Source organism: Anopheles bellator, chromosome 1 (assembly GCF_943735745.2).
Source record: "Anopheles bellator chromosome 1, idAnoBellAS_SP24_06.2, whole genome shotgun sequence".
In the NCBI taxonomy this organism is placed as follows: domain Eukaryota; kingdom Metazoa; phylum Arthropoda; class Insecta; order Diptera; family Culicidae; genus Anopheles; species Anopheles bellator.
Window position 1 is genome coordinate 57832566 of NC_071285.1, and position 27162 is coordinate 57859727.

At 52.0% G+C, this 27162-nt stretch overlaps 4 protein-coding genes across 4 annotated transcripts in view; 3 read left to right on the forward strand and 1 right to left on the reverse strand.

The window, feature by feature from the left end:
• Positions 1-19027, forward strand: part of LOC131214969 (E3 ubiquitin-protein ligase CBL-B) — a 37835-nt gene extending 18808 nt beyond the window's left edge. The window contains exons 2-11 of the mRNA XM_058209325.1: positions 11273-11419; positions 11489-11632; positions 11720-11836; positions 11908-12032; positions 12097-12218; positions 12375-12515; positions 16562-16714; positions 16748-17205; positions 17287-17901; positions 17947-19027. Of these exons, the coding sequence (XP_058065308.1) occupies positions 11273-11419; positions 11489-11632; positions 11720-11836; positions 11908-12032; positions 12097-12218; positions 12375-12515; positions 16562-16714; positions 16748-17205; positions 17287-17901; positions 17947-19027 (3103 nt within the window). The remainder of the gene's footprint in view (positions 1-11272; positions 11420-11488; positions 11633-11719; positions 11837-11907; positions 12033-12096; positions 12219-12374; positions 12516-16561; positions 16715-16747; positions 17206-17286; positions 17902-17946) is intronic.
• A 2272-nt stretch (positions 19028-21299) lies between these two features.
• Positions 21300-21833, forward strand: LOC131205414 (B9 domain-containing protein 2). Its single transcript, XM_058197500.1, has one exon. It carries the CDS (start codon positions 21300-21302, stop codon positions 21831-21833), a length of 534 nt encoding a protein of 177 aa, XP_058053483.1.
• Positions 21834-21876: 43 nt separating this feature from the next.
• LOC131215982 (tectonic) lies at positions 21877-24089 on the forward strand (the record flags this gene model as incomplete). Its single annotated transcript, XM_058210378.1, has 4 exons — positions 21877-22239; positions 22297-22485; positions 22545-22704; positions 22769-24089. Coding segments are annotated over 4 exons (2004 nt in total), but the record flags the coding sequence as incomplete, so codon positions are not given.
• Positions 24041-26675, reverse strand: LOC131205620 (uncharacterized). Its single transcript, XM_058197803.1, has 3 exons — positions 25643-26675; positions 25162-25386; positions 24041-25103 (listed from the first exon to the last, which is right to left on the reverse strand). Exons 1-3 carry the CDS (start codon positions 26673-26675, stop codon positions 24181-24183), a joined length of 2181 nt encoding a protein of 726 aa, XP_058053786.1. The 3' UTR covers positions 24041-24180.
• Between the last annotated feature and the right edge of the window lie 487 nt (positions 26676-27162).

Consider the following 27162-nt stretch of genomic DNA (forward strand, 5'->3'; position numbering starts at 1 on the left):
CGATCGAGAGAGCTTTCACTAGGCCCCAGAAGCCGCGTGAATTGCTGCGTTGAAAGCTGAAGGGAACTGAAATACTGTTTGCCCACCAAATTGGGCTAAACGGAGGGGCGTTGTTAATTTGTTTACCTTCTGCTAACAACGACTGTCCTCCCCGGGGGGCCCCCGGCGACAATCATTTCTCAATGCTCAGTCGATCGCGGACGAACCCATCAATCGCGCCCGCTCGCTGCTCTGTTGCTGCGTCTAATCAATCCCGCCATCCGGCGGCGTGATAAGAAACAACTTCAACTGGCACACGGAACTTTGTCCGCCGGAAGGCAAACACGCGAGAGCGCATTTCGTAATTTCTTCGTACCGCGTACCCCGGAGGCCGTAATCGGTCTCAGCCCTGATAAACGCGGGGGGAGGTTTCCCCACGACACGACGACGACGGCAGCCGCCGCCGCGCCTGTCCGGACTTCCGGTCGGTCGGGCGGTTGCGGCCGGTTACGGTTAGGATTTGCCACTGGGGCAAGGAAGCGAAAAAACAACTCCTTATCAGCGGAGTCCGCCGACAGTGAGAGAGAAGGGACAGAGCGAACGAACGAGATTACGCCGTGGCCGACGGGGTTTCGGGGAGAAAAAAAAGAATAAAATAAAAGAAAAAATGTCCGATTGTCGCTAATTATGCTCATTAATCATCGTCGGCCTCCGAGAGAGCTGAGTGCAAAATAAAAGCGAAAACAAACGTCTTCGCAAAGCCAAATCGCCGTACCGCCCGTCCGGAAGTACGATCTTCAGCTGCAACTTCACCTTTTTGCCGTTCCGCTTCCTTTGCCCGCCAACATGTCCACGCTCCTTACGCAAATGATCTTGATTAGCTTGGCGTGGTTTTTTTTTTCCTCGGTAGCCCAAGAGGTTGCCTTCTGAAGTAGCGCTCGCCGGGGTCTTAGCGGCCGTCACGTGGGCTCAACCGTATTTGATTTAATGCGGCGAGAAATCTGCTATGCTATGCTGTTTACCCTCTTCAGCTGGAACATAAGGTCCTGCTTTCGAATTTATTTCTTCTATTTTTTTGCAATTCATCTGTTTGGTTTACCTATTAAATCATTAAAAGCTCCAGTTTCGCCCACGACCGACCTATCGTCGGACCCCTAAGGTCAGGGGTTCTCCGGTTCCAAACTCCTTCGCTAATCCTTTAAAGAAACTCCGGCACCGACAGTCCCCTATTTTTGGGCAAGGAGCAAAAGCAGGGTTTCGGTTTACCGGTGGCCAACCAAACCAAAACCCTTCCTAATGCACTTTAATTCGTTAAAGTTTGCCTTTAAATTGCTTCCCGAAACCGCACGCTGCTGCTCCCTTAAAGGGGACGAACGGCTCACGTTTCGCTGCTCCGGTTCAACCTCTTTGCCTTGTATCAGAATGTCAACCGCGCGCGTGTAATCAGAACTCAGAACAGCCTGATAATGGTGGTTGTGGTGGTGGTGGTGGTGGCACAATGCTCGCGATTGTTCCGTGGTTTGTTGCGCTACCGTCGAGGCGCCGGGACCATGTTAAAGTGAGAAAACTAGGTTTTCAGCGCTTTGACAACGGCGCACTCTGGGGCGTTGTTATCTAGGTCTCTGCAATAACACCACCACTGCAGCCAGCAACAACACGGATTGCATCACCACCGCCCGAGCCGCGTCACGTCGTGCCGTGTGCGCCCCAGGGCCGCCGGAGCGTGCAAGGGTTTTTATCCAACTCCGGCGTCGACGTCGCACGCAATGGCGGCCGGGAGCTCTAATGGATGCTCCCAGGCGCGCGGAAAAATGCAACGCTGCTGTTGCGCCTGGTGCGCCAGACCCTGAACCACCTCTTTAGCAATTCGCCAATTGTTACTGCGGCGTGCGGCCCAAGAAACCGTGTTTCGGACAGACTTTTTACCCTTAATTCGCTTGTTCCGGAAAATGCGTGCCGCGGCGTGTCGTGGCGCAATTGCGGGGCCCGGCTCTCAGAACCTTGGAAAGTTGAGCGTCGGACAATTGTCGGTTCGTCGGTGCGCAGAGCATAATTTAAATAGCAAAAGCGTAATGGAGAAAAGTTCGCACAACTGGCTGGACTCTTAATGGTGGTTGGAAAATGTGAATAATTTTCCTTCCGTGGTCAAACTAGCACTGAGAGAGCGAGAGAGGGATAGATAAAAAAGTTTAGTAATTATTTTGCTCCCATCTGGTCGTGGACGCGGCAAATGAGCGCTGCTTCGGTGGCTAAACTTTAGTGTCACAAATTAAGATTGGAAGAAAGTCGTTTCCAGCTTACTTTCTTGTAGTTGCTTCGTGGACTGTTACACTTTCGCGCCATGTTCACACAACCCGTTTAAAGTTTTTCACTTACTTTAACGAAACTTGTTTCTTTTCTTTCTACTAATTAGCGTCAGCTTCACTAATCCCCGTTACAATCCCCGATAATGAGACAAAGTGTAGCATTAATCCCTGCGCTTTGTGTATGTGTCCGGCGGGGGTCTCTCACGGTTCGCGAACCCGAAGGACCCAAAACTTTGTTTTGATAATTAATAATTGACCCTTTTTCGCGCACAAACTCGGTCGCGGATCACAACAAGGGTTTTTCACCTTAAGCGGCGCTGCACTGTAGCCCAAATTCATACCCCACGCAAAAGGACAACGTGCATAATTAAGCGGGGTGGGCGTACGAAAGGTTGAACTGCTTCTATTGTTTCGTTGAACAGTTTTGGAAAACACTTCCCCGAGCCCGAACCCCCCCACAGAGATTCATTATTCGGTCTTCTGTCTCAAACTTTGGGCTGCATAATTTGGTTTTTGGCGTAAAGTTTCGTGGCGTAAAGTTTTTTCGTCCGTTGTTAGGTTTCTGTTTTTTCGCCCGGCCCAGTCCGGAACCGCCAAACATCGAGCTCGATGAAGAGCGCAGAGAGTCGTGCATCATCTTGAGCTGTCACCGGCCGGGTGAAGGCTCCTGCGGCTGTGTTGCCCTGTGGCCGGATATTGTGAATGTTATTAAATTTTGATTTGATTCGCTACGGACGGTGATCGAGCCGCCGATGGTGGCTATGGTCCTATGATGGCCTTGTGTAACCTCGATTGGGAACGACATCGTGTGTCCCCGCCGCGCAAGGTGATCACGCGTCGCGACCGGAAGGCTTTCAAGCTACGCACAGCCGGTTCGTCCATCAAACCTTCGTTTGATGATGGACCCCTTGGTGACGGTCGACCCTAATCGAATGCCAAAGATGGGGCTCATGCAGAGGTCAAACGAAAATCGTGAACCAAAATTAGTCTTGTTCCAAACCGAAAAGGTGCATATCGACCTTGCAAATCACCGCGCTCCGAATTTTAAGAGACCCCAAAATGAATCGCAATAACCCTTTACTTCGCCGGATTAACTGCAAAAGTAGGACATCGTTCGAGGTATGGGGAATTCCCAGGAGCTGCACGGTAAAGCTTTTCCATAAATCGTGCCAACAGTATTAACCCGAAGAAGCTCTCTGCGACATATTGCCAGACATTGCGAGACCCTCAGAACGAATGGGGTAAATGTTGCCGCTCAGCGTTTCTTCTCCAAACGCTGCCTTGAAAGCTGAAAAAATCGATTAAACGATTTAATCAAGATGAGCCCGCCAAACAGAAGAGGCCACACAAAAAACGCACGGTACAAAATGGCCTCAGTTTCCCAATTTGTTGCAAACCCACACACACACCGAGAGAGACTATAATCCCAAGATGACAGGCACGACGGATTTAGCAACCGGCGAGCAACCCCGGAAATGTGGACCCCGGGACGGGACGGGACGGAAAAGGTAGTGAAATAAAAAAACAAGCGGCGCCCGCGCGACGAAACTTGCGATGGCCATATAATGTTGGCTGGTCGATGGGAAGCGACCAAGTCGTTTCTAGAAAGTCGTTGCCACTTTTTTCTAGTCTTCACGCGGGCCTCGGGCAGTAAGTGAAAGTGTTGTGTCTCTCAAACGCCGCGATCCGTGAAAGGGACGCAATGGCAGCGAAGAAAGCACAAAATCTCTCCTTTCGCAGCGAGCGCGCATCGCGCGTGATTTTATGCTTCCGTTGGGGGTCATCTTCTGTGAACCGGTTCACCCGATTCTTACAGTACACAGGAGGACCACCCCACACGCGGCACATAAAATGGCCATCATTGCATTAGCGTGTCGTCTGGGGCTCCCTCGCGGACGAGAATGGGAGACCGGCAACGGTCTAAGCGTCTTGTTTAATGTTTCCCGGATCGACCGGAGAGGTCCTCCGCTCGGAAGCACCTTGTCAACCGTCCGACAAAAGCAGACCCAGATGAAGATGGGGACAATATTTGAAAATTGGAAATTGCTCCATTTGCGACGGGCTGGGTTAAGCGGAAGAAAGCGCAGCGCAGCTGCTGGCTGGCTGTCTGGTGGCTGATCTGACAAGGCAATAAAATCATCCCCGAAACATATTTAAAACATGATAAATCATGCAAATACCTTTTTCCCCGACTGCTGTACCGACGACGGGGAGGGACATTGCCACATCGTAAATCAAATTGTGTTATAACATTCTTCGGTGCGACAGCTCTGTTGAACATTTCACATTCTATATTCATGTTTACTTGGATTGAATTCCGAAAGCAGCTCCCCTCCAAATGGACTACGGCTCTATTACTACTACTCCGGGCGTGTTGTGCGGTCCAAGTAGTCTCTGTTTCCGATGTACGATGCAGACACACCAGCGACGAGCACACATTACGACCAAACTATTCCCATATCCCGTAGAAGTCGGAAGTGCACAACCGAGCAAAGACTGGTCGCGTTACGCAGCTATCTCCGTGGCTCGCTCCCGGGAATGGACCAGTCACCAGTCGTCGCCATCAGTGTTTTAGTGGCCATTCCGACTCCGACCATTGCAATCGTTGTTCCCAACTGATTTCATGTGAACAGCGCAGCACTCGGTCCCGGTACATAGCAACCGACCAACGCAATCGGAAGTCGTCTTCCGGTCGTCGATTGGTGCACACTCTGACACTGACACTGAAGCGCGCGGCGCAAGTATTGCGTGTCCCAACCGGGGGCTGGGCTAGGTTGGATGGTAGGAAGCTGTGCGGTCGCCCCGTCCAGTGTGGGCCACTTATTGGCCATCGGAACGAAAGGGAGAGTCCGCATCGGGTCCGGCTACTGCACCACGGATGCGGTGGCGATGAGCACTGTGAATGGGTTTGTTTCAATGGTTATGTTAGTTGCACTACTTTTCGTCGTAACGACTTTGGAATGTGCATCTCGATGTCTACTATGATCTCCATGTTGATGTGCTGTCAAAATTCAAACTAGCTTCTACCGTTAACTCGTTAATTAAACAATCGATTAAAATTGCTTTCTATAATTGAACTGCTGCTGCCTTTATTGCTGCAATCGAAATCATATCAATTATTTATTTCGAGCTCACCAGAAGCATCGATCAACATCGCTCTCATTGTTGGTGCTTATTGAATCCATTAGGGGGGGGTCCCCAAATCGATAACGATGTTTCCTCGGACCTTCCGACTGCGTGACTCCGCTCGGGTCGGACGAACGAGTTAAATGAGGGCTTAAAGCCCTTGACCACAACACCAGCCAGCCCTGATAGGGGTGTTTGAGTACCATCAATCAAGATTGTGTAGCCTTTCGACGAAGGTGCTGCCAATCGTCTCTCGGTTTCGACAGAGACGCATAATGTTTTCTTTTTTCCACCTGCCCCCTGGCTGATTACGTAGCACCACCACACAGATTGGGATGATCGGCAAAACATCGCCCTCCCACTCCCCGCCCCCCCCAAAAAAAGGCGGAATAAATCGTCTGTGCTGTGATGATGGGGCGGCGGGTGCTGCGAATGTTGTGCCGGTCGCCCCGCGAGTGACACAATCAGCGGAAACGACAAATGAGTTTGGAAGCGCGCGCGGCGGCGGGTCAGACCGCTCGCGTGACCTCTTCCACTGATGCTCCACTGATCTGTGGACACACTGGTAATATATACACACACACGGATGAGTGGAGCCTCACGCCGGGGCTATCTGCCGGGGCCGAGCGCCCTGTGATCCCCTCCGACCCGGGCACATTTTGACACACAGCGGTTTGATTTCATTCAGGGCGCGCTTCGGAGCTAGGACCCCCGTTTTTCATGGTCCCAGAACGACCGATTCTCGGAAGAACGGTAGAGATTCTGCGACCTAAGATAAAACAAAGCAGACACATAACTGATCGGTGCCGGGGACACAAATCTTGCCGACCTCCGCAGGTTCTAGCCGGCGACGGTTTCGGTTTGTTTGCACCCGCCGCGCCCTTTAAGACCAAATTATTAGCGGCCACCGCGAGCGGCTGAAATATGATATCTGATTTTTTTTGGTCCAGCTTTTTGCTGATCTCACTCACTGTCCGATGTCTTACAACATGAAGGGGGGGCACTCCACAGAGGCACACAGGGCCCTGCCCTGCCTTTGAAGTGTGTGTCCCATCCAATTCAGCGCAACCGAGCCGAGTCGAGTGTTGCTACGCCATCGTTTCCGGCTTCGTGCACACAGAGCGAGTCTGCGATTGCGGATGCTGAACATCCGGGGAGGCCCTCGCGGGACACACGATCCATGGTGTAGCTCTAGAACAGGCACACCGAAAAAGGGGTGTCACGAGGAGATGGCCCCCGGGAGCATCATTCATGATGGATTAAAACGGGCAAAAAGTAAACAGCGATTTTGCAATATATCGCCATTAATCATTCCCTCCCAGTCCAGTGTGTCTTCGCACCTCAAACACACGCCCGTTGACACCTAGTTCTCTCGTCCTGTAATATTTGATGGATTTCACTTGCCTACCAGCCAACCCGGCAGCCATATCATAGTCAAGGCCCCCCGGCAAAGGATGCTCGGTTCGGGAGCGCCCAAGTTTTTTGGGTTGGCAAAATATTCATGAAACCGATTGTTGGGCTTTTCATTTTTCCGCGGTGTCCTGCCATCTTGTGGAGGTCCTCGAAAGTGATTGAACGCTCGCTCTGTCCGAGATGGATTGATCGAGATCTCTCAATCCATCCATCCGAGTTGTGGCACCGGGATCTCGGCAACGAAGCTGGAAATTACTTTTTCACAACTTTACGACCGGCGGCGACAATGCACGACGTCGCGTTGACGTTGTGTCCATCGTTTCGTGCTATCACAGGCCGGGGCCCCCCTTTCTCATCCGGTTCCGGAAGATAAAGAAGCAATCTGACGATTATTACGATGGGAGGCGGGTGGTCATAAAATGTTTATCCGTTCCCCTTGCCGGTGCGGCCAAGTGCCTAGAGCGATAGGCCTCGAGAGACAAAGTTGACGACCCCATCTTGATGGGACAATTTTTTATGGATTTTTATTGCACTTCCGGTGCCGTCTAAATCAACAGGGGGCAGCTCGAAAGAGGAGTCCGAGTCCGAGAACGGGAGGCTGTCCGGGCAAACCCGTGGGCAAATAAAAATTAGGGGCCCCCCGTTAATTCTGTTATCACTCTGTGATAATGATGCACCCTTAATTGAGACGGCTATCGAAGTGTGATTAAAATGTGCCCATAAAAGCTTATCCTTCTCGGATTTCTCACACGTGGCCGCGCTTTTGCCGGGTAGGAACAAGCTGTCCTTTGCGGAAACTTCTGTCCAACTCCACGTGCCTGCAAACTTTGCCATGAGTGAGCTCGGCTATTGAATTTGTGCTAAACTTGCTCGTAAAATCCGCTTTCAATTCCGCCAGCGACGGGGGCGAACCCAGGAGCAGCGCAGCACTCTGATTGTGTTACGCCCGTTAGCACGTGTAACCTTTGTAGCGCTTCACGGTCCTCCGTCGAGGATTTATCTGCCAGAAAATGGTCTGCCCCATTTCGCAACTTGTGGGTACAAAGTGAGAAGCTGGCCCCGCCATGGCCGCACGGGCGAGGACCTGCGGCCGACATCAGTCAAGATCAAGTACGGTTGAAGTTACTGAAAAATTACTTTTATGGCGTTCCCTCCCCCGGTTCCTCCGGTGCCCCGGGGAGCGCCCCGGCATCTCGAGAAGGTTGGCTGCATTTTATTCCCGCCCTTGGAGCCTGAAGTACCCGGTGAAACCGAGTTTCTACCTCCCACAAACACTTTCCTGAATGACATTCTTCGGCGAATGCTTCCCAACAGTGCCGCAGGAGGGGTCCTCGTTGCCAACCTATAAGCAACTTTCTTCGGCGTGGAGTGTCTGCTTCCGGGTGGTGTGCAGAGTGCTCAATGTGCAACCGGAACGTTTGCTGCTGCTGCTGTGCCATAAATCAATCCACCTTCCAGGGCCACCGCCTTAGCACACAGTAAACATAAAGCTTCCTAGTCGCGGGAGGACTTAAAGATTGTTTCTAAAAATCAACAGCAAAGACGAGCGAACTCTCAGTGGCCGCACCCACCGCGTTACCTTTCCTCGGTGGCAAAAATGAAGTCCTTGCGACGGAAGTGAAACGAATTTAATGTGTATGTTCGTCGGTTCGACGACAAGAAGGAGGTCCTCTCAAACACTGCACACCGCGGCAACGACTGCCGGAGGATGTTGCATTCGATGATGCCCTTGTTTATTCACTTGCAACAAGGACTTACACGGGTGGGCACGCGATGATAACCATTTTAAATCAATCTCGCCGAAGCGGGGGCTTTATGTCACTTACAACAAGTGTTACGGTGCAATAAATAAGCTCGGAAAAGAGTAGTTCTTCATCTCGTTATGTCAACATATGTTACGCTTTACCAGCCAGAGTTGACAAACATTTAATTTCTCGTTCTTACATTTCGTTATGCCTTTGAAAGTGTTTCTTATACGCATTCATTTTTAGGAGATCCAATCAGATCTTCGTTTCATTAATCAAATTATCGACACTAAAGGGCGTCGCATGATTGAGATGTTTCTCTTTAAACTGCGGGCATTAGTTTTGGGTGCTCTCACACATCCCCTAGATATGAAAACCGTGTCCCTCCGGGTGGTCAGAGCTGTGTGATTAGCCCAAAAACCGAAAGCCAGTCACCCGACGGGTTTCGTGTCTGAAGACATTATTCGATCCCGATAGCATCACGCTGTCGTCCCAAATCATACTGAAGGTATGCACCAAGACTGCACACGGCCGCCGCCGCCTCATACATGTTCTCACGAAGGCAAATTAACGGACTCGGTTTCGGATTGATTTTTCCGACCCTTCTGCCCGGCCGGCGGATGAAACCCAGAAAGAAAACTAGATCATTATCGTCTATCTTTCCACGGTGCCTGGTTCCATTAATTTCGTTGCATCGTCGGGGCAGCGCCGGCAATAAGGTGGCCCGGGCAGGAAATGAATAGAACGCCGAGTCCTTTCAGTGTTGAGCATCGCTTTCTCATCCTGTGCAGCGCACACAACCGATCCATCTTATCCGACCGCAGCACAAACACGCTCTCGTCGGTCCTGTTCGCGAGAACCGGTTTCCGATGGTGGACGAACGGCTAGGGAAAAACAATCCACATTAATTGATTTATACACTTCCACTCGCTTCCACTATTCCACACATCCGTTTAATTAAAAGAAAGGCGGCCCGCGGCCGCCCGGACGTCTTCGCCACGGACGGCCGTCAAGGGTTGTGGGGATTGTTTTCCCTTGATTTTTAAAGGGCCATCACCAGCGGTCCTCGTTCGCGGAGAGTGCGATAAAAGTGCACCAAACCCGCACCGAGCAAAGCAGGCTCGGCACGAAGTGAGCAACTTCCAGCCGCAGACTGTGACTGACTGACAGACGCGTAGTAGGCGCTTCAAACGGGAAAAGCACATCCATTAACGCCGCCTGCAGAGTGAATTAAACGAGATTACTTCTGCCTAGCACGGCCTGTGCCAAGTGCGCGGTGCACAAGGACCCTGGTAGCACCTGTTTCTCGGTGTGCGTTAGCGGCCACCAAACGCCTTGAAGAAAGGAAGTGATTCTATTTTTACCTCCGGCAAGAAATAGCAAGGTTTCATGCCATTTTCATCTTTCCCCAGCTGCCGCCGTTCGGTGCTTTCCGGGAAGGCTACAATCAGTGCAAAAAGCATTTGCTGTGGGACTCTCCCATCCACACTTCCTTTTCCTGGCCAAACACGTAGAACTTTGTTGCCTTGTTGCCGGCGGTGTCTTCCCGTGCTATCCTGCGGTGCCGTCGGTTTGTGCGGCCCACTCGCCCAACGAATGGGTCTGACAAATTAAAAGCCCTTCCCGAGTGCGCAAAGTGTTTTCAAATGTGCAACGTGCCATCGCTACGGGTACAGTTTCACGCACCGATAAATGAATGACGACACCTTTCATGCAGTTCGAAGAACGTTTTTATAACGTCACACCCCGGCCCTTTAAACGTCGCAGAAGGCTATGCCCACCGAGGACGGCCCTCAAGATGGCAGCTTGAATCTGGTACGCTGACTTGCAGACACCACGGCCATTATACCGCCATTATCCTGCTGTGTGCGCACAGGTACACACACTTCACCGGCCGGTGCGGGATCCTTCCCGGTAATCCCGATCCGAGCCCCGACGAGACTTTAGGCTCTCCACTAAATTTTCTATCGTCAGCAAAAACGCCCGCCCGGTTGCTTGCAGACACTTTCCCCGATCCCAGTGGCCCGAATGAAAAGGATTCCAGTTTTTTTGCGCCTTCTTCTCATGAAATAAAGATCGAACCAGTTCCACACGATGGTCACGACGACGGTGCCGGGGCCGGTGAATGAAAAGTCATCTGCTGATCTGCCATCGAAGAAGGCGTCGTAGTCGGTGAGCAGAGACCTTCGCCTATCGTTCACCCGGCACATGGGATGAGTTTTTAATGATGAAAACTTCCTGCCCGGGTCTCTGCGGTTGCTGCCATCATTAAATTCAAGTATAACGACGCCGCGGCCAAGAGCGTCGCTGTTGGTCGACGAGGGTCGAAGCTACGAAACGACGCAGCGCCGTAACGCGACGGTGGTTCCGCGCGGCGATGGTAATTTAATGAGGAATTGATTCGTTTCTTCATGTAATCTGTAATTATTCACGACGCACTGTCTAATTACTTTTGAGCCGGGGAGCTACCGCGCGCTGAAGGCACACTATGGAAGGTCCCTTTATCGGGCGCACACTGGGGGCTTGGGTTAAATAATTAAGGCGCGAGAGAAAGGGGAAGTGCAAGTTCAAGGTGGCTCCTTCGTTTATTCACGAGACCCGCGACTCACTTGATTTCAGGTGCCTTTAAACGCCAACAAATCTGTGACGAAATACTACAATCGCCCATTAATCATACCCTTTCTCCTATCTCTACTTTCGCAGCACGCTCGTACCGTGGAAACTGTTCCGACAGGAGCTGTCCCAGGTGCATCCGATCTCCTCCGGGCTGGAAGCGATGGCGCTTAAAACCACCATAGACTTAACGTGCAATGATTATATATCAAATTTTGAATTTGATGTGTTTACAAGGTGAGACCTGACCGCAAGGCGTTCCACCCCGAACCGTGTGCTAAGCGTACCCTTTTTTTTTGCTTGCAGGCTGTTTCAACCCTGGAATACGTTGCTGAGAAATTGGCAAATCCTTGCTGTGACTCACCCAGGCTACGTAGCTTTCCTAACCTACGACGAAGTCAAAGCCCGCTTACAAAAGTATATCAATAAGGCTGGTAGTTATGTTTTCAGGTAAGCACGTCGTGATCCCTCCCAATCAAAACACCGCCCCCTGGGGCCGCACAATTAATGTTTGTTTCATCCTCGGCGATTATCCAGATTATCCTGCACACGGTTAGGGCAGTGGGCGATAGGTTACGTGACGCAAGAAGGTGAAATCCTGCAGACGATCCCACAGAATAAGTCATTATGTCAAGCTTTACTAGACGGCCATAGGTAAGGGTGACCTTCTGCTTCCACTTCTTCTGTGAGCAACTGTTACGATGCGCCTCGTGTTCTTCTTACAGGGAAGGGTTTTATCTGTTCCCCGACGGCAAACCAAACAATCCGGACCTATCGTTTGCCGTGCAAAGTCCACTCGAGGATCATATCACTGTGACACAGGAACAGTACGAGCTGTACTGTGAAATGGGTACGTAACACGTCACGCGGCAGCTGATGAATTTCTTACCATCATTATCATTTCTTCGCCACAGGGAGCACCTTTCAGTTGTGTAAAATCTGTGCCGAAAACGATAAGGACATTCGCATCGAACCGTGCGGCCATCTGCTGTGTACGCCGTGCCTAACGGCCTGGCAGGTGGATTCGGAAGGGCAGGTAAGACCACGCCACTGGCTGTGCTTTTGATGGTGAAAAGGGGACCCTTCGGTGGTGACCTTCGGAAAGTCGGCGTATTGCGAATTGGAAAACGCTTTACCGATCACTGGACAGCATTGTAACGAGGCACCACCGTTCGTTTACTCTCTCCCGCAGGGCTGTCCGTTCTGTAGGGCAGAAATCAAGGGAACGGAACAGATCGTGGTGGACGCGTTCGATCCGAAGCGGCAGCACAATCGCAACTCGGCCAACGGGCGCCAGCAGCTCCAGAACGACGATCACGACGACGATACGGAGGTACTGTGAGACACAGTGTTAGTCTTATACGCTCGTTCTCGCCCTGCCTGCCTGCCCGCCCGCCCGTCCGCCTGCCCGCTCGCTCGCTCCATGTCACAACACCCACACTTTCATCACCAACCATCACCATTAGCCCAGTTTGGTTCTCCCAATCCCAAGGCAAACCTCCGCCACGTAAAACAACATGAAACCATCTTCCCGTTGTGCCTGTAAGATCCTTCCACAAATAGCACAACAATTCGCACTCGCTCCTTTTTGTGTTCTGTGTGTGTTATTGTTTTCGTTAAGGTCCTCTGCGGGATGTCTAGGCCAGCAGAGGCGCTGTTTTCTTAGCGGTCATCCCTTCACCAACATCATCTTTGCATCAATTGTTTGTGTTTCTTTTCTTCATGCAATGCTAGCTAATGGGTGGTTTTTTGTAATGTTGGTCCACTTGTGAAGCATCAGTGTGTTTCCCATCGTTCCCTTTTAGTTCAAGCTCCCGTAGCGTAGAATGCAGTAATGTGCTCGGTAACGACAATTAAGAGATGCCAACACACCCGTCCGCTTTTCCTGATCCAGTTTCCTATTTATTTCACACTCCCAACATTCGTAAATCTTTGTGAGCCATTTCGTGAGCGTTCCCGAATGTAAAGCTCCATGCTCTGCTGATAAAGCTTTCAGACATTTCACTGTTCGCGCCCGAAAGAACTCATAGCAGAGAGCATACTCAATTGCTATTCAGTTACACGCCAGTTCTCCCCTTTACGACACACTCTCCACGTGCAGTGTGTGTCACTCTGTTTAGCCAATTTGTTTATTGTTCAAAGTGAGGTGAACCGTCCGTCCGTTGTTGGCAGAGAACCCATGACGCGCCGTTAATAGGAGCGAATATTAGCAACGATACTGTCAAGCCACACGTGAGTCGATTTGGTCTCGATACAGTGACATAGAATAACGTAGAATGGAAGTAATCATTATGAATAATTTGATAGCAACATTATGATCGGACAATTCGATATCAATCGAACCCGAGCCACATCTCGGCCAAGCAGAGTACGTTAAAAGAGCAGTTATTTTTATATTATCTCATGTGCTTCTCCCCTTGTTCACTTGTGTAGTACCAAATAAGTATTTCAATCTACATACTTCAATCTAAGCAAAGTACAGAATAATTGAACAAAATACTCCGTTGAATAGTATCCCCTTTCCCTGCTAACACCTGCTGCTGGACAGAGGCTACCGATCGTGGCGCGCATGAGTAGGGAAAACTGTTCAAACAATACTGTACATACGAACCGGAATGGCGAACGCCTCGGGAGAGGTGGTAAATAAGTTAGTTAAAACTATCGAAAGAAAAAAAAATGTTCGGAAGCCGACACGAGGGAACTGGATAAGAAAACAAGTGCTTGAAATTGTTGTGATGATTAGAAGGATACTTTACTACTAAAGCAATGCGTTGGGAGAAAGATAGGACCATAGTCCCGATTAAGTAAGAGTCTCCCGTAGTTCGTAGCAGTAGCATAGTTAAGTTCGGAAACAAAAAAACGATCGTTCTTTGGAAGAAATTGGCCATTTGCTGCTTGTGAATGCGTTCTCGTAAGTTAGGTAATTTTGTTTTACACTCCCTCTGCACTCTTCCCCGATCATCAGCAATATCGGTTTTCAAACGTTAGCAAAATTTCTCCTTTCATCACAATTTTGTACAGGTGTGTATTAACACTGCTCCACCAATGCCAACCATTTGTCCCAGTTTTTTGTTTTTGTTAGCGCTATAAGGTATTTATTTGCTACTCTCCCGGAAGAGCCCGGTTACTCGCCGCCGTCCCCTTAATCTTTACTCGCAAAACGCACACCGCCCCGACCAACACCGAAATCCTGTGTTTTTTGTTTTATTCTAACGCAATAAGCCTCCAGCGCGTGTAGGTTAAACGTTTGAACTGCAGTTCCGGACGCAACGAAATTAGGTAGATACAATTTTTCGAATATTAAGAGCAGCAAGTAAGTGGAAGCAATAAAAAAGAAAGCGTTGAAATAGAACAAAATAAATCAATTCCGATGATTCTTCTCATCATCCCTCAAAAATTCGCCCAGCCGCGCCTCATTATTTCGCCCAAGCCCATTCCAGATCGTTTCCCCTGTAGTTAGTCACTTTTTCACGTTCACGTTCCGAGGTCCCTGCTTGTCACCCGCGAAAAGAATGTATTTCACTTGCATGCAGTTGCCGTTGTTTAGTGCATTTTAGTGCGTGAGTGTTTCTCTCGTTCACCGTTAATAGGATTAAATATTAGATTTTTCGAGCAGTAAGATAGCGGCTCACCAACTCAACTTCCAAAATCCAAGTAGCCACGGCTTGCAAAAGGGGGACATTCAACTATGATCATAGTAACACTTTTGCCGGCCAAATGTCAGCTGGAGCTGCTCGAAAACGCTAACGTGTTGCAAATGCTACAATTATTTGTGTTTTAAAGAGGCCATCCCGCTTGATTGCGATTCCTTTTTCCGCCACAAAACAGAAACCATTTGCCAGTAACCGAGCCGAACGAGGGCAAAAAACCAAAAAGCTCATTTGTTGTGCCCAGTCAGCAGAAACAGTAGAACGAAATACATTTGCCCCGGGACAGAGAGAGTGCCAATTGGGGAGACGAAACAACAAAAAAAACCGCTATCAACAACGGTTGAGAGCACCAAACAGCAGAAAGTGTAATAAATCATGCAAAACCTTCTGGCGAGAGGCACATAATACATCATGTGTCTGTGTTATATACACGACCGGCGACGCTCCGGTTCATTGGTATCCGCGCCACGCCGCGCTCGGTTCGCCCGTGAAGGATGGTGGCGGGGACAAAAGGATTAGCAAGGATAACGGCCGTCACCATTTCTATCGCCACACACGTGAGGGAAAAAATGAAAAATGCGATCGTATTTAATGGCTCGCTTCTCTAAGTACGCAGCCTATTTAGTACAACGGGGTCTTTAAAAAGGGATCGATCAAACGGCTGAGTTGCTGAGTAGGCTGTGGTTTTGGGTAGGCCCAACAAAAAATCACCATCAGCCGGCGTATCTGGGGAGTGGTTGTAAAGTATTTTGCACTGAAACCGTTTTTTTAACGGCCTTACATGTAGCACAAACTTCAATCCTTCGCCAATGGTCGTTCCGGGGCTGCCCCACTTAGGCCCCCCCACCGCCGGTGCGCATTCGTTTTCCAGAAAATGGGGCCGAGAGCCGAACGACGGGAAAAGGCGTAGAAAATGCAGAATGATCAAGCGATGAAAAACGGGACACCATTAATCTCACGTGCTCCTCTGGGACACGCCAACGTGTCGGAGCTTTCGGGGTCCGGGCGGCGAGGGCTCGGAAATTGAAACGCAAAATATGTTAAATAATCCCCTTTCATGGCTTTCAACCGCCCGGGCAGAGTTTATCATTTCCGAATTGATTATGGCGTTGGGGCAATGATTGAAAAATGGCATCGTTTCAATCTTCTCATTAATGAACACCGTGCGAGGAGAGGGGCGTGTGACGTCCAATCAGATGTTGATGATGTCCTCCCGTTGCATTAGCACGCGGGAAGTGGGGCTCGTGCGAGTCAATTATTGGTTTCGTGCCACCGTTTTTAATTTTTACACATTTTTCTCTCTCCACATCCTTTGCATGTTTTGCAACTCTGTTTGTGTTTGTGTCTATGTGTTCTATTATCACTTTGTTCACGTGTGGCGTGTAACGTTATCAATGCAACTCTTCCCACAGCACGCCATTTGCACGCACGCATATGCACGCAAATCCTTCAAAATCCGTCCATTTGTTCCGTCCAAAGTTCTGATTTTCGGATGCTGTGAGTCTCATGTTCTTGTCGTTCTCTCTCTCCACTCTCTCTCTCTCTCTTTCTATCTCCTTTCTCTTTCGATGTGTCGATCGGTTGTGTTCCCCACGGTCATCGCTGATGGCCATGGCGTTTGTGTGGTTTTTGGGGGGCCGATTGCGCGTGTTCCACCGGAACCACCACGGATCGGATCCGGCGGGGAACAAACGAAACCAACACACACATACACACACGGGATGTACAGGATGACTTCAACATTGCCACCTCATCCCTGCACGCGCTAAGCAATAGTATGACCCTGGCACGCAACAACAACGAAAAGCAAAGCCCGCACTCATCGCCTCGCTTGCCACGCCGCCAGCAAACGACGAACTCGGCGGCGACGACGACGACGGCGGTGGCGGCGGCGGCGGCGGTTGGCCCACAGCAGCCCTCGGCACCGGTGTTAAGCAATAGCGATATTTACGCGGGGGGCGGTCCCTCGGCCATGGGCATGAGTCACCACCAACCGTCGGCCCCGCCTCAGCAGCAATCGTGTTCCGGCGGGGGCAGTGGCGTTGCTCCCGCGCTCCCAGCGGTGGCCGTGCTCAGTCCGGCCAATGCCTCCGCCTCACCCGCGAACTCGTCCTCCTCGTCATCGTCCTCCTCCTCATCATCCTCATCGTCATCGTCATCTTCTTCCTCGTCCTCCTCCACCACCTCGTCATCATCGTCGTCCACATCGACGACTTCTTCATCCGCCGCGGGTGCTGCCGGATCGGTGCTTCCGGTGCTAAGCTCACCGGCCGCACAGGCGGCTGCTGTGGCCGCCTCGGCACCACCACCCCCGGCGGCCACCGTGTCCCACACGGTCAACGGCAATCTGGTGGCCACGCACACTAACATCTCGCTTAACGCAAACGGCACTGGCTCCTCCGGCATCAGCAGCAACAGCAGCAATAGCAGCAGCAATAGTAGCAGCAGCAGCAGCAGCAACAGCGGCGGACACCACAACAATCTGGTCAAGTGTAACAAATCCTCATCCTCTTCCCTTCTACCGCAGACTGGCGGTGGCGGTGTGGCGGCGCTGCCTTGCGGAAGCCATCATCACCACCATCAGCAGCAGTCGGTGGTGGCGGCGGCGCAACAGCTGAACCGTCTCAGCGCACCGGTCGCATCGGTCAGCTGTGGGGCTAGTGGGGCCGCTTCCGGGAGCCCGTCGCCCAGCAGCTACCTGATCCTGAAGGCCTTCAACAAAGCCCTCTCGAGCGAGACGACCTCATCCAGCTCGCTGGAGTCGATCTACCAGCACGCGGCGCACCAGAGACAGTGCACCACGACGCCACCACCGCTGCCACCGCGAAAGTCCTCACCGGGGATCTTGGCCACACCACAGTGCGCCAATGTCTGCGACAATCGGTTGCAGAAATCCTCCTCGAACCGCGGCTGCCCTCCACCAACGGCCACGACGCAGTTACTGCAAGCGACGGCCCGCAACAACAACCAGATCATTGCAACCGCCTCGAGCCTGTGCAACCTATCGAACCAGATCACCAGCGGACTCAACCTGAGCCGCAGCTCGGAGAACCTCTCGTTGCTTGCGGCGCGCCTAGCGCCAAAGGACGGTGTTCCCGCTCCGGAAGCGCCCAGCATTCAGCATCCCGTTCCACCGCCGGTCCCGAAGCATCAAAACATTGCCATCACCAGCGATCGATCGACCGGAGGTGGCGGCGGTTGCCCTTGTTCGAGTGCCAATGCGCTTCCCGCCGGTGGAACGAACCCCTTGGACCCGTTTGCGGGTGACAGTGCCATCGACAAGGTGATCGTGGGTCCCGCGGAAACGATCGTCGGGATCATCGACACGCGGCCCCCGGAAGCGCGCCATCCGATCATCCTGAAGGTGGACGAAAAGTCCGACCAAAGCCTCATCCTGACGGCGGCCCTTACACCGAACAACGTGTACCAGTTCAAACCGACGGCCTCGGTCAGCAGCAGCAACCTGAACGGGCTCGTGACGGTACAGACCAGCGGTACCAGCACGGAACTGGCGGCCGGGGGCAGCGCAACAACGACGACGACGACAACGGTTGTGTTCAAACCGGCCCCGGCACAACCGCAACCGACGCCCCAGCGGCAACCGCAACCCCAGCCACGGACCCAGTACCAATCGCAACCTTCGTCGCAAGCGTCCTCCGCGTCCGTGTCCCAGCCCGTGAACAACCACCAGCGGCACCAGTCGCTACCGGCAAACGGTGGTGTCGGAGTGGCGAAGATCCTACCGCATCCGCCGCCCTGTAAATCGATCACCTCCTCGCAGCTGTCCGCATCTGCCGGCGGATGCAGTAAGCCGTTGTTGTACGAAAACGTTTGCCTAGCCACGTCGACGGACGGCGGAGATGCGCTGCCCTCTACGGTGACCGCCAATAGCAAGAGCAAAAGTAACAACAATCATCTTTCCAGCCTTTCGCCGTCGCCGGGACTCGGTGCCGGGGCCATCATGGTGATGGAGGGTAGTACCGGTGCCGCCGCGGGAGCCAGGTCCTATCCGATCAACAACAACAACAATTCGAACGTGCCGTACGAAAACATCAACCTCGAGTACATTGCGCGCCTCATGCAGGAGGGCTACTCGAAGGAGAACGTCATCACGGCGCTCGGGATCTCGCGCAACAACATCGAAATGGCGTGCGACATCCTGCACGAGTTTGTGAGCAAAAGTGGCGGCGGTTGAGGAGTGGAGCGTCCGCTGAATGGCTAGGTGTACGGGATCGAAACGAACCCTTCGTTCATATCGCGCGACAGACCGGCGAAACCGCCGGACTCTACAATCATTACTAAGCACCGGAGTCCGGAACCGGGATACCGGCCGGGCATGATCGTTAGAAGAGGAGTAGGAACAAAAAGGGGTCGACTAACCGAAAGGGACTAGCTGTAAATAGTGTTTCTAATAATTCAAGCGATCAGCAATCATACTTGCTTGTCGTCCTGCGGTCATGGAATGGGCCATAGTTAGCAGATCATTAGAAAGTTTGGGTTGTGGATCATTGAGCGTGACCATACGGGTGTGTTTGGTGTGCGTACGGATAGCATTACTATCCTTTCATCAAATGAAGCTTTACTTTAGTTCCTTACCGAGAAGCGAAAGAGTGTTTCAGTTGATTAGCTAGCTAGGCCTCAAAGAGAGAGAGAGATAGGAGGGTAAAGAATCGTACTTTAGTTGAGTATTGATCCACTATTCTGCGATCCACACAGATCGTGGCCGATAACATTCCTGATCCTGATCAGTTGTCCGATCGCGGTTGCCCGGTTGTGGAAGTTTCTCTGGATTGCCGTGTCATTCCACGGAGATTCGACTGTGAGTGGAGATGCGCGAAAGCGACCCAGCAGAGTGCCAAACCCGAAACGGCCGCCGCAAACGAGCTCCGCGAGCCGGACGCTCCGTCTGCGGATGTAAATAACGTGTAACCCCCCGCCCCTAGTCATTTGTGGTCGGTCATCCGGAGCTAACTATATTGGTGGCCGAGTCAGGCATCCGATCCGAGAGCATCCGAGTCCCTTTCGTTATTACTATTCTGCCTTTCCCTTCTAATGGCCACTGGACTGAGACTGATCGATTCCCTTCTCATAACTGTCGAAGTAGAGGCGCTTCACAATTCCATTCGAAGTAATTGAGCAGCAGCGCGGGAACACGGTGAATTGTGGGCAATGAAAAAGAGGAATTTTCACTCTAGTGTGATGATCGGATTTAACTTTGATTGACTGCGTAAAGTAAACCGTAACATCATCCAGACCGGTTGTAGCAATCTCAGAAAGGGCATTTAGAACTGACTAACTGACGAATTGAAGGATAAATGTAATTTAAAGCGTAACCGTGGGAGCAAATACTGTGTGTGTGCAAAAGAAAAACTCAAACTCTACCGAATCTAACGAGCAATAGCAAACTTTTAAGCGGCCTGTACAGAGTGCACGATATTTTCTTCGGGTAACAGTGGTAGGTGAGGTGGTAGCTAACACGTTAAACCTTCAACATTAGAACCGACTGGAGTCTCATACAAGATTTTCCCTCTCATGTATAATGTGTATACCCTGCAATACTCAAAAGAGGGGACCGTTGACAAACAGCACCCGCCCCGAAATCTGTAGCACAATGAGGATGGAACACGGTGTAAGTTAGATGTGTTTTGTAAATAACGTGATGAAGCGACGAGTGTAATGCAAGTGGAACAACCATACTACGGTGGCCCATGTCGGAGGCCTACAATCTGGCGAATCCATGTGGTATAGCAAAGCAAAATCGTATTTAATATACAATCAAACAAATTAGAGTGAATTGTTCTAGTGTACTCGGTTCGAGATGGGAAAGTACGAAAGGGGCGGTGGTGTGGCTTGGCGCAAAACTCACTAGAAGAAAACAAACCAACCGCCACTCCGCAGCCGGAAAATACGCCATCGGGACGCGCTTAACGGGGATAGTGACGTCAGAAACGCGACAAAGAATCATATATATTTTTATACATTCTTCAGAATCATCTCTAAACATAATCTCAACTTTACACGAATAAGACCACAGCGAAGCAAAACAGCGAAAGCAAAGCAAATACCAAACCAACGCAAGAGACCGCACTTTTTATCGCCCAACGTAATTGTGTAACGTTCAAAATTTCATTCAAACTGCCGGCGACCGATCACCACAAAACATGCTCCCCACAATATTGCTACAGAAAACAAAAAACCCATCTTAGACAGACAAAAGTGAATCAATCTCGAACAAGCGCTAAGCAGAAATGAAAATAAATTATAAAAAAACTAACCCAGGTGAGTCCTTTTTCTATTTAAACGTTCTGCAACGGTGCAATGCACGCGTCAAAATGGCAGCCGCAGCTGGTCTCCATGGTGACGGGTATGTTTGGTCTGCGCCTAGCAACCAAATGGTCGAAGGAACGTTTTTTAATATCGTCCCGTTCCGCATTGCAAACGCAGCGCAGTGAGCCAATGGCCATTTGATGGCGGAGGTACACATAATTGGCGAGCTACGATCGGCAGCGGACTTTGACGAGCCAAACCTCTTCTGTCGCTGGAGCGTCCAGTACGGTTCGAGCTGGAAACTGATCGAGGGTCACGCCGAAGGCCAGACGTGCTGTAGTACGGCCCGGATCGACCAGCGGTCAGACTTTTGTACCCCGATCGACCTACATCTGGCGTGCCGTGGCCTCCAGGGTTGGCCAAAGCTGCAGGTCGAGGTGTACGCCGTGAACGCTCTCCAGCAGTACTGGCCCGTCGGATACGGGTTTGCCTTCGTTCCACCCCAGCCCGGGCCCCACCAGCTCAGCATCACCACCTGGAAGGTCTCATCGCCCCGTTTCGCCGATACGTTGCGCGAAAAGTTCCACACCGGCGGTTTCGCGCTGGCCAAAAGCGATATCGCGTTCTCCGGGATCGAGCGGTACAAGCTGCTCACGAAAACGGCCGGCACCGTCGAGCTGGAGTTGATGCTGATCTTCAAAAACTTCACCGAGTATGGGGTCGAGCTACGCTAGCGCATTCGTCCTGGCCTTGGTCGGCTGTTTGGCTTTCCTGGGGCCCACGACGTACGTGACCACCAGTCGATCGGAAAACGGTGATCGAAATGTGCAAAGTTTCGTCAAAATTGATGTGTCGAAAATAAATCAACAAAATACGACCGAGACGCCCAATGTGACCATTTCGACACCACCGGGGGAAACCAGCACCGCAGGGACAACGGCAGCGTCTACAATCGGCTCCAGCACTCTCAGTTCAGGCACTAAAACTACCGAAAGTTCCACGGGCCGACCGAGTTCTACACCGAGTGCCGCCACCACGACCGAGACGGTGCCACCGATCGATTTAAATCCCCAAGTTCCGCTGCAAGGCCGGGCAGCAAAGTTGATCCCTACCGGATACTACTGTCGTTGTGATTTGAAGGTTGATGGCACCGCGTGGAGTGCCAGTGAAAAGAGTCTAATCAAAGTGTCCTTTTAGATTAACGTTTGCGATGTAAACTGTTGCTGCGACATCGATTGCAGTGAGGCCATCCTGAAGGTGTTCAACTGCGACCAGGAACAACTGCACACGGAAGAATATCATCACGGCGAGGGACTGCAATCCTGCCGGGTTCAGGGTGGGCTGCTGTGCCTCGTAGAACCTATCCACGAGGAAGGTGATGAACGGGTGAGAGGACTAAGGGTGCCGCAAACGACGAAACGCGTTTCAATGGACCTTACTTCCAGCACTACGATCCGAACCAGAAAGCGGATGCTACGAAGCACCGGTGGAAGGATGTGTTTCCGCTTGACGTCACCGTGCCGGAAGAGGCCAGATTGGATCACTATCGTGTGGATGACCCGATTCACTTCTACAATGAGACCAGTGAGACGGTGGAAACGTTTGGTGAGTGTTCAATGTTTCGATACGGTATCCTTTCGATATGGTTTAAAATACGTTCTCTCCCCAGCTCTTCCGTATTCGCTCACCAACGGTGCTTGTCAGATCGAACAGCCGGTGCAGTTTCTGCGCGATCGGATCAATCGCTGCCGTCGACGGGTGGACGACCTAACCACCGTCAATCGTCAGTTCTTGCATCAACTGATCACCACCGGTCGGTTCTTTCGTTCACCAAAAACCCGAGCCGCCACCGAGCATCCTTGCATGGGAGATGATTGCCTCAATGTCACGTACACCGTGTCCGTGTGCTACACGGCGATTGGGGAAGGCGGCTGGAACTGTACGCAGAATTCAACCTCGGATGCGGCGGGATTGGTGGAACTTTCGGACGAGGAGTACGACACATCGTGCCCCACGATCGTGATAAAGTTTAATCACAACTTCACCAACCTTCTCACGATCGAAGCGAAACTGCTCTGCCAGCGAATGGACACCGGTGACGATTCGGAGTACGCGTGGCAACGAATCACCGTGAAGTTTGTAGCTCAGCCGATCAGCCCAAAGCGTAACAACGTAACCTACCGCACGAGCGGCAATCTTGGCTACCTTCCGGGTAAACCTTTGCTCGTAACTCCCCTGGAACTTCCCCCAAATGGCACCCACGACACTGGTTCACCGAAAACGATGTTGGCTTTCTTTACGAACGGAACCCGTCAACCCGATGAATCTTTCCGCCTCCGGTTGCCCGTTAGCAGACGCAACCGATGCCGCCTGTCCAGTGATGAGCACGAAACGATCAACTTTGGGGTCGATTCATGGCACCGCTGCAACTTCATACCGCCGGATGCCGTCACCAACGCGACGGGTGGCCGCAATTACACTCGGTTCTGTGGCAAACTGCAGGAAAGTATCTACTCCCATCTTCTGCACGGTGTGCGATCGGACGGTGAGGGTCGCCTCTACGAGAACCTCAATCTGTACGTCTCAAAGTACGGCAATCCGGTTAACCGGACATCCGAGTGGGTTCGTGTCCGCACGGTCAACGTGAGAAGCGAAGCCGTGGCGGAAACAACAGCAGCGGATGAGTATTTCAGCTGCAGCAACATGCACATCAACGTGGACTATCGGATCTTCTTTGCCGTAGAGCGAGTGCGAAACGTGCGCTACCAGGCGATCGTACACGAGGTGGAGATCGTGTTTGGACCACGCGTGAACTTACGATTCCGCCAGGAGGAGGACATCCGGGTGCCGATCTTCGTGCAGGTGCAGTTCCTCGATCTTACCTCGTCGTCGTCGCCGCTAAAATCCGCCGTAATGGTGATCGCGGTTGGTGGGCTCTGTTGGTGTGCAGCTTTATTGTAAAAATGTCGTGCCTGTGTGGGGAAATAAAAAAGTGCTACGTTTTGTATCAATGTCCCCCATCGTGTCAGCCCATTTGTACTCCGATGTGCGTTTCTTTCTCTCCTGGCCGGGGGGACTCGATCAAGCGATAAGACCCATCGTGCGAGCGACGCTCTGATACTCGGTACGTGCCACATAGCAACCCGTCATCACACGCTTCCCTGTGTACGCCATCCGGCCGTGAAGCACGCGCCAGTTGTCAAAGATCAGCACGGTCCCGGGCGTAAGCTGGAACTGCCACTGCATCTCCTTGCTGTACAGCACCTGAGCAAGCCGCTGGTAGTCCTGGTAGAACTGCGGAATCATGTCCGCCGGCAACGTTTTCAGCGGAGCCCGATCGGACGGATTGAAGCGTATCTGTTCGACCGCACGGGTCAAGCAGTGCCGCTTGATGACGGGCGCCAAGTAGCGATGGTGTTTTTCCTCCTCGATGTACTCCGCCTCGAGCGGATACTCGCACAGGCGCTCGAATGCCGGCTCGTCCGCTTCCCTTAGTTTTTCGGTGGCCCGAAAACCATCAACTAGAATCGTTTCCGCTCCTGTGCCGTTGAACTGGATGCAGTGCAGCACCTGCAGGCCGGCCGCATCGTTGAAGTACGTGTTGTCCGTGTGCGGTCCCAGGAACTCGTTCGTGTAAGCCGTATCACTGTGGTCCATTTTGCTTTCGCTGAAGGTCCACATTTCACCGAAGAGCGTTTTCTGCACCGGGAAAAGCCGCTTGATAGCCATCTCCGTGCTCTGCTGATTCGGTGGCACCCTCGTGATGAAGGCAAACCCGTACACCACCAAGCTGCGCACGATCTGGTGCATGACCCCGTCTTCGCAGAGCAGATCGTTCAGGGCAACGCGAGCATACCCGGTGCCCGGCGAGCATCGATTCTCGATCAGGTCTCGATCCCACAGCACCAGCTGTGACCGTCGCTCGTTAAGCTGCCTGCGGTAGACCTCGAGTTGATTGTCGAACACTTCCGTCAAATCGTACGACGAGTGATGGCCATCGGACCCTGGCGGAGAGGAAATTGCGATAAGACGGGCCTATTACCACTCTTCAGCGTTACTTACATGTAACATCGACCTGGTTATCGTTGATGTCGCTACTAAGAGGCTCAATGTCCACCGGCAGATCGAGAATGGAGTACGATCGCTGAAAGGTGGTGCCATTGTAGCACTCCGCGCACCGGCAGTGATCGCGCAACCATACGTAGCTAACACGCACCGTTTCCTGCGTGTCCGAGTTCCGGATCGTCAGAAACTTGCTCGAGTCGTCCGCCTTAGTCAAGCTCATGTCTGTAAATGTTCACCAGTGGGAAAAAGATTATGTCGACAGTGATCGACCGCGAAGAGTCTGTGCGAAGGGGAAAAAAAGGGGCACGGACTTTAACCGGATCCGTAAAGCTCGCCAATTGAAGCGGAGCTAATATTAGCGCCCAGCTCGCACTATGTCATGGAAATTATTTAATGATTGATAAGCAGAAAGCACGAGATACGGTCGGTCGGGTCACTGGGGGATCGCACGACTCGTCGTCGCTTTCGCAGAACTGACCATTATCATCTCCGGCCTTGTCCGGTTCGTCGTCCAGTCGCAACAATCGCTCGTCAAGCGAGAAGACACCGCCTTGTTCCTGCAGCTTACGCTGCAATCGCTGGAGGTTCTCCGAAGTGCATTCGAGAAGCGCCAACACTTTGGTCGTCCCACCGCCGCCCGCCGGCTCGCCGTCCTGCGGTTCATCCTGATCGATTCGCTTATCAGCCGCTAGGCGATCGTCCTCCGATTCAGTTTGCGTCATCGCCGTGCTGGTGGAACACTTTCGGATCGCCATCGGCGGCAATGATTTGACCCTTTGCAGCACGATCGGTTCCCTGGTGGGCACCACCGTCGTCGAGAGTTTGCGAATTTTCTCCGCGGCATGCGAGGCATCCACCGGTTCACGGTGTTTCTGGGCCAATACTCTCCGTACGCTAGACGCCGGCAGCTCGATCGTTTGGACGCTGGGCGAACGCGGAACCAGCAGGCTGGTTCCCCTCGGCTTGCTGACGACCCTGGAGGGCGTTGTGTCCACCGAGGGCATCCTCGGTGGAGATTTGCTGGCGAACGTTTCTTCGATGAAATCGATCAGCTGGTATTTGGTAGAGTCCGCCTTATCGGCCAACGGATCCGCGGACAGCGGAATTTGAATGAGCTCGTCACCCGGCTTCGACAGCGGCTCATCGAGGAGGGGCCGCGGTGCCAGGGTTAACTCCGTGGCTCGGACTGGCGGAGCATCGGGCGGTCGCACCGCCGGCGGTATAATGCGCGTCAAACCTTCCGCATCGGTCAGGGCGTGTAGGTTTAACGATGGAATTGCCGTCATGTTGATGCTCCGGGAGGCCTTGTTTTTGTAGTCCGAATCGCGAAAGTGGCGCGAGCACACAAAGTATCGTTTCCTTATGATAGCGATCGGTACGGCGATAAATTCGGACAAATTCAGCACCTTTCTCCACTGTTCCGCGCGATCGTTGTCCGCCGGAAACTTGTGGACCAGCGGGAACTTTTCCCCTTTGCACAACGGAACACAACAGGGCCTGGCCTTTTTCATCCTAGCGCCGTCCACGCAGACTTAACAACGCAATGTTCACGAAATGTTTGTCACGTTACGCGCTGGGTCCGCAGGAAGCGTGGACTCTCCTGTCCTGACGCCGCCCGGATGACCTGGAGCCCGGAGTGCTGGCAGCGTAACGCTTCGACTTCAACAGGCGTGGCGAGTGGAGCAGCGTTTGGAGGCTGCCGCTGCGAGAAGATAAGTTGACCACGTTTGCACAACTTTACTTGGTTTACACTTTGTTAACCGTTTTGTTGTTACCACTTTGTTGTTTGTTGTTAACCGTCTGTTGTTTGTTGTTAGCCGACTGACAGCTCCTTGGCGGAGCCGAGGCTGTTTATAACCTTATATCCGCGGCTTGTGAATGTGCGTAGCATTAGTATAGAACTATATGTACTATGTAAAATACTAAAAAAAGACCGATGATTAGCTCCGTGGCTCGGACTAGCGATTATCGTAGCGTGTGGACCGGGGGCTTTAATCA

Excerpts from the sequence above, each read along its gene's own strand:
- LOC131205414 (XM_058197500.1), top strand. The coding sequence starts at position 21,300 with ATGGCGGAGGTACACATAATTGGCGAGCTACGATCGGCAGCGGACTTT.
- LOC131205620 (XM_058197803.1), bottom strand. The coding sequence starts at position 26,675 with ATGAAAAAGGCCAGGCCCTGTTGTGTTCCGTTGTGCAAAGGGGAAAAG. Across the intron at positions 25,387-25,642 it reads CAAGGCCGGAGATGATAATG|ACATGAGCTTGACTAAGGCG; the intron begins GTCAGTTCTGCG and ends GAACATTTACAG. Across the intron at positions 25,104-25,161 it reads TAACCAGGTCGATGTTACAT|GGTCCGATGGCCATCACTCG; the intron begins GTAAGTAACGCT and ends CCTCTCCGCCAG.